Genomic DNA, 7,400 nt, shown 5'->3' with positions numbered 1-7,400 from the left:
GTTAACATTAAAATACTCACTGTTTCAAAAGTATAGCCTCAAGATGTAAACGTGTGTTAACATGATTTTAGTGTGATAAAATGACTTACTAACCTTTTCTGTGCAAAATTATGGCCAACTTTACAACTTTGTTGCCATGGTGATTTTATGTCAACAAACCCTAAAACGACTGTAAAAAAGCTAAAATAATACATGAGTTTTAACAGAAGAATTAATATAAGTGCTTTTATAAAATTATAAGCTTTGGCCCCATTCACTTCCATTGTAAGTGCCTCGTTGTAAGTTAGATTTGTGCTTTTTTTAAAGAAAAAAAGAACGATTTGAAATTATTTTTTGTGGTAATCAACATTATGCAACAAATGCTGTCGATTGACCTTAACTTGTATTGAACCCGGAATATTTAATAATGTCCACTTAGCACCCCTTGTGGCAATGCTGAGAATGCAATGCATACTTGTGTTGCATTATTTTTTTTATTTATTTAAAAAAGCAAATACACTCTTAAGTCCTCGTTGTGGTGTAGTGACTTGCCTCAATCCGGGTGGTGGAGGACGAATCTCAGTTGCCTCTGCTTCTGAGACCGTCAATCCGCACATCTTATCACGTGGCTTGTTGAGCACGTTACCACGGAGACATAGCACGTGTGGAGGCTTCACGCTATTCTCCACGGCATCCATGCACAACTCACCACGCGCCCCACCGAGAGTGAGAACCACATTATAGCGACCACGAGGAGGTTACCCCATGTGACTGTACCCTCCCTATCAACCGGGTCAATTTGGTTGCTTAGGAGACCTGGCTGGAGTCACTCAGCACGCCCTGGATTCGAACTTGCGACTACCAGTTGTGGTAGTCAGCGTCTTTACTCGCTGAGCTACCTAGGCCCCCCTTGTGTTGCGTTATTAATTGCGGTCTTAAGGCCAAAACATACTCTACACAAGTACATAAATGCAGACATTTGGGCTCGATTTCGTGCGTAGTTGCCTTCCAAAATGTGTCATAACACAACGTAAGCACGTGTTGCATTATCAACATTGCCACAAGGGACGCTATAGTGGATATTAGTCTGTCCGCTTCTGCAGTGAGTTTTTTCGTTTAAGTCAACTACCGTCATGGCGGAGCAACAGTTTGGAGAGAATTTTTGCTGAGCAAGTAAGGTAAAGTCAATATATTTATAGCAAATTACCTGAATAATAACACATCCAGTTTAATGGCACAGACTTTTGAAGGTAGCTCTATAGCCCCCTTGAGTACTGTGGTTTGTTACCAGCACAGTAACGCAAGAACGCACGTTGTGTATGTTCAACTGGACAGTGTGTTGGCCAAGTGCTCACATCTGTGTATGTATACTTGCATAAAGTATGTTTCTGGTCTTACACATTTCAGAATGCAAAGACACACAAAACGAGCTGGTGTAGCTAGAAGCATTTCCGTTTATGCACTTGCTTAGTGTATGTTCTGTGCCTAAGAACTGGTTATGAATTAATTCTTGTGTTTTATATTACGGTGATGTGTGGCTAACAGTACATTTCTCAGTCTGTTGTCTGCAGCAAGCAGAGAAATTGTAACTGTAAACAATTACTCATGTAGTTTAGTTACCATTCAGGCTGTGTGCTGTTTATGACTGTTTACATCCATCTTAATGCAGATTTCTCTGCAGATGGTGCAAACACAATCTTATCCTCAGATGCACTCAAATCTTCTTCCCTCATCCACACGCCAGTTCCTCCTCATGCAGTGTGAGGGATCAATCTGTGATGGAGAGAATAAGAAGAATCGTAGTACCATCTGGACTTGTGGGAAATTAAGGAAAAAATTAAAGAAGTAAAAAAACAAAAATCCCTGGCAAGAAATCACGAGAGGAAGAGAGAGAGAGAGAGAGAGAGAGACTGGCAATCTGTGGTTGTCTTCCTGGAAAAAGAAACGGTCCCGCCTTGAGCTTCATCACTGAGGAGTTTCAACGAGCTCATGATATCAAGCCAAACGTCTTGACTGTTACCCCACTGGCACTGCTGATACCCCCCTTAGCAAAACATGCACCCCAAATCTCATTGCTTTTTAAAGATTCATTCGTTTATTTGGTTGTTTTTTTTTTTTCATAAGTGGTGTTTGCTCATAGGGTTAGGTATTTCAACAAACCCCTAACCCTAAGAATTACACTTCGGCATGTTACTCTGCATGTTTGTGCTATGGATGTGAATGATACCTAAAATCATGTGGCTTGTTAAGGAGATGTTTGCTATTACCTTCTAAGAAATTAGATTTATGGTTTTTCCAGCCTGATCTCATGAAATTTATGTGACAATGGCAACATTTTTGCAAACCAAAATTACATGCTTCATTACATGTTTGGCTGCAGTTTCACAGTGAAATGTCCAGCAGGGGTTACCAAAAGCGGGTAAAATTATGTTGTGATCAGTCAAGATATATAAGGTGAATATTAGTTGGATGTTTTAATGAGTAAAATGTACCTCTGTAACCTAAAACTTAAGCCTAAACCTAACAAACAGTGTTCTAAATGATAAATGAGAAGTGAACAAAACAGACATCCTTACCTTTAACCAATGCCTAAACCTAACCAATAGTGTTTTTAAAGCAAATTTGATATGAAAATCACATTTACTGAAGCAATCACGTCATTTCATGTTGCTTCTAAGACACTTTCGCTTCACTTTAACTCAGAGTGTCTTTGGCTGGGCTCGAGGCTCAGTCTCCAAATCCAAAGTCCAACAGGTGAGCTAGAGTGGAAGGTAATCATGTTGGAATAAGTGTGTAAATGTAGGTGGGTCTAATACAGGTGTTAAAATGTATTGTTTTTCAAATGATGTGTTAGAGTAAAAGTGTTTTGATATAACATAGCAGGATGTGAGTAATAGAGCGAAAAGTAAGTAGAGCTGTCAGAATTAATGCGTTAATCGTATGCGATTAATTTAAAAAGTTTAACGTGTTCATTTTTCTTAATCGCGATTAATGCATTTACTGTTAATACAGCATAAACCAGCATAAACACTTGTTGGGAGGGCGGAACCTTTATGATGTGTCCACCCAGAGTCAGTTCACTGACACATACATCACAACAGCGCTTCCCTGTCAGTTATAAAATGATGGAGAAAAGACCTCTTAATGCTATTATTTGATGTACAAAACAAGCCCAGATGGGACTTGTGATAGAAATCAAGTATTTTCAGTACATTTTAATTGCCACTGAAGCATGCCAAGTCTTAACTATCACACTGCTTTTCCCATGGAGTTCAAAGCGGCACCGGACGCTGGCACTGACGCTCTGATGCGAATCTTGAACGCAGCTTCACGATTGCTGTAACAAAGTGGATAATCACAGTCTACTGGCAGATTAATATTGTGGAGGATGAGACATTTAATGCCCATTGCAAAGAATAATATACCTATGGGGACTAAAGCCATCTTTACACAGCAAAGGTGGCACAAAAGCTGCATCTGAAGTGGTAATTAAGTGTATTTTCACAGAGCAGCAATAAATGCATTTACACAGCAGTTGCAAATACATAAATAATTTAATGAGATGAATATTTTAAATGTAAAATTATGAATATAAAAATATGAAATTAATGAAAATATGAATAGGTCGAGTACCTATGGGTACTAATTATTTCAATAAGTCAACCTCCCAATTAGACTTTGGAAAATGCTTAATGTGACTTAAATAGGTGATATTATCTGATCTTAATATTGTGGAAGGCTTTGTTTGGAAAATGTTAATAAAGCATTATATTGTTATTTATTGCTTTTGTTTTCTTTCCTAAGATGGAATTAAATGCATTTTGACAGGAAAATAAGTATATATCGTGTCAAATTTCAACATTTTCAAAATATGCGATTAATTGCGATTAACTACAAGAAATGTGCGGTTAATCGCGATTAAAAAATTTAATCGACTGACAGCCCTAAAAATACGTGTTTTAATAGTTCCCATGATTTGTGTGAAAGTGAATAAAAAGCACAGTTATTGTAGCTTTTCTAGTGTAAATTTCACCAGGAAACTGCAGCAAAACATAGAAAGCGGCACGTAAAACTTGTTGTTATAGTTATGTTCACTCTATGAGACTAGGTTGCATTTTCCACCTGGTGAACGGGAAAAAAAAGTCTCATTTACTTACATTGAAGGAGGGACCCGAGCAAAATCTACTGACCAGCATATCACAGAGACTTGGGGATGAGCGCTTTTGACTTGGGCCAATAAGCAACCACCCAAAATAGCTACATTAAAAACCACCCAGAACACTTTATTAACACCCTAGCATTTTCTTCAAAAAAATCTAGTTTATACCTATGCCCATTGAAAGGCAGTTTATTAATCATTATCAAAACGTAATCAAAATGTAATATTTATAATGATTATGTATATTTTGGCCAATTTATAATTGTAGGATAAGAATATAGATGTCCTAATTATGGGGATATTTGTGAAGTTCCTGCCATAATGGAGTGCATTAGTTATGGTATGCATTTACAGTATATCATTTAATGCTGTCTGAGGTTGGTTTCTGCTGTTTGGCTGTGGCCTGGATCTGTTTTTCTGCATCTTGATTGTGGAAAATTACTTCCACCAAAATCCAAATGACGGCATTTTATTTGTGGTTGTCAAGATTCATTTCTGTTGTATGTGTTGTGCTGTTAGCGATTTGCTATGAGAAGTTTCACAAGTAAATAAAAGTCATTTCACATCTACATTACAAAAGCCAATCAGATTAACCAAAGTTTTCCAGAAGTGTTTTAGTACCGAGATCATTGTAAGACCTGCACTGAGGTGTTTTTAAATATTAAAATGTGATCTGCACAAAATATGACAGCTAGCAAAGGTCACTGTGGTGTCAGGTCAGATTCAGCAACAAACTCCATTAGCAGTTTCACAACTTTTTATTCTTGTTACGCTGATGTTTTTCATAATACAGTCTTACAGCATTTCCAGAGGTTAATTTTATTGCTCAGATGTTGCTTTTTAATAGCTCAGGACACTTAATGGAGTTCCCTATTATGTTTGATTCAAGTATATATGTTGTTTCAGATGTTTCTTCAAAAATTCCTTATGATAAATAAAAATAGACACAAATTAGACAATTGTTGATGCTCAGTAGGAGCATAAAGCTATAAAATTATGTAGATAGCACAGCTCAAATCATTTGCTCTTGGAAGAATTTGATGAGAAATGTTTGAGTTCATATTGAAAGCTCTGACTTTTGATTGCAGACTGTATTTACAGATATATAATTTAACAAAAATATTGTAATACGCAAAAATTACGCACATCAACTTTAAAGAGATCTCATTTGTGATTTTTTTTTTTTCCCCTATGGGATAGTCCAGCAGGAATTAGATGCATATTTCTAAACTGTCCTTGATCTTCCCTCTGTTTTAGGACTTCCACCTCCTGTATGAAGAAGCACGGTATTACCAGCTGTCGCCCATGATCAAGGAGCTGGAACGGTGGAAACAGGAAAGAGAGCAGCGACGTCTGGCACAGCCCTGTGACTGCCTGGTCGTCCGCGTGACCCCTGACCTCGGTGAGAGGATCGCACTCAGTGGGGAGAAAGTTCTAATCGAGGAGATCTTCCCCGAAACCGGTGATGTCATGTGTAACTCCGTCAACGCTGGCTGGAACCAAGATCCAACCCACGTCATCCGCTTTCCCCTGAACGGCTACTGCAGACTGAACTCTGTTCAGGTAAATGCAATCTACTGTTTTACAGTAACTAGTAACTGCACTTGTTTATCTGGTACTGACGTCATGCGGGTCATTTCGTTCGGATCGTTTAATAACATTCCTGCATGTTTAACATGTTTAAACATTTACTCAATGGAGGCATGTGTATGATATATGGGTGGAGAAATCCATCCAAATACTTGAGGAATATCATTCCATTCAAATTTTTTATTGTAATGATGGTTGAGACTTGAAAGGCCTAAGTAGAGCGCTGGGTACATGGCTAACATACTGTTTGTTTGTAGTTGATCATGCTATACCTGACTAATGTTACCATATTTAACATTGCTCAAGTAGCTGCCTATATTGCGTGTACATTAGAAATGGTGCATGGAAGTAAATGCGCCTTCTGTTCATTTTAATTGCACTATGTCTAGCTGTTTTTAATGCAAGAGCGCCACCTTAGATGGTAGCTGCCTGTTGAGACAGTAGATAGCGAGGCAGATAGAGAGTGTAGATGTGGCTCAAGGCACCTAGCTTGAGCCACATCTCTAGCAGTAGCTTCTCTAAAGGTGATGAAGTTTGATATGCGGTTTTAGCCCAATCCTGGACTGAAATTACACTCTTAAGGGGCTGTTCACACAGAAAGTGTAATTGCACAAAAAAAGCTAGATGCACAAATAGAGCAGAACACAGGTTTATACCATGCACTTTTTACAGTTTAAATTATTTTTAACTTCACACAGTGTCTATAAAAATTGCTGCTCCATCGCGAGACGCAGAAAAAACAGCGAGGCACGACGCAGCGGTCGAAGACTTTCATCTAGCGCATGGTTACATGGGACAACAATTGAAAAATGGACACAAAAACGTGTTTGTTGTGAACGGCCTGTAATGGTTTATTAACTAGAACGAGAGTGGCAAGCAATAGTAACAAACCTGAACTCTCACACACACACACACACACACACACACACACACACATATATGTTGGTGCAGCTATCCTATTGAGGACTCTCCGTAGACATAATGATTTTTATACTGTACAAACTATAGATTCTATCCCTTAACCCCAATCCTACCCCTAAACCTAACCCTCACAAAAAACATTCTGCATTTTTACATAAAAAAAACAAAACATAATTTAGTATGTTTTTTAAGTGATTTGAATTATGGGGACACTAAAAATGCCCTCATAAACCACATTTATAGCATAATACTCTTGTAATTACCAGTTTATAACCTAAAAGAATGTCCTCGTAAACCACCCAAACCCGCCCACACACACACACACACACACACACACACACACACACACAATAGAGACATAATACACACATACACCTGGGCACACCAGCAAAAGAGAGAAAGCCTTTTCATGTGCAGCCATATTTTCTATCTCTCGAAAACAAAAAGAAAGAGAGTGAGAAGAAAAGAATGGCTAGAAAATGATATGCATAATTTACACGTTTCTCCTTTTTAAGACACAGCTCTTCCCTTTTATAAAAGACTCCAATGTAAGAGTGCCCAGAGCGGTTGAAATACACGTATTGCATTTTTTAATACCATACTTACACTTTCTCAAACAGCCTCAACCCCTTTATGCTTGTTTTATAGATTTCTAAATGACTTGCAATATAATTAATTGGCTGCATCAACTAACACAACATTTTCTCTCTGTGATTCCTGTAAAAGTGTGTCCCTTATCTGTTTCCACTGA

General features: G+C 38.0%; 1 protein-coding gene across 3 annotated transcripts in view; it reads left to right on the top strand.

Annotated features, from left to right (window-relative positions):
* Positions 1–7,400, top strand: part of LOC127456415 (BTB/POZ domain-containing protein kctd15) — a 35,189-nt gene that overhangs the window by 16,628 nt on the left and 11,161 nt on the right. For all 3 annotated transcript variants that reach the window (XM_051724893.1, XM_051724892.1, XM_051724894.1), the window contains exon 4: positions 5,396–5,701. In XM_051724893.1, coding sequence (XP_051580853.1) covers positions 5,396–5,701 — 306 coding nt within the window. The remainder of the gene's footprint in view (positions 1–5,395; positions 5,702–7,400) is intronic.

The sequence above is a fragment of the Myxocyprinus asiaticus genome, chromosome 18, assembly GCF_019703515.2.
Source record: "Myxocyprinus asiaticus isolate MX2 ecotype Aquarium Trade chromosome 18, UBuf_Myxa_2, whole genome shotgun sequence".
Lineage (NCBI taxonomy): Eukaryota > Metazoa > Chordata > Actinopteri > Cypriniformes > Catostomidae > Myxocyprinus > Myxocyprinus asiaticus.
This window is presented reverse-complemented; position numbering and strand designations above follow the sequence as displayed.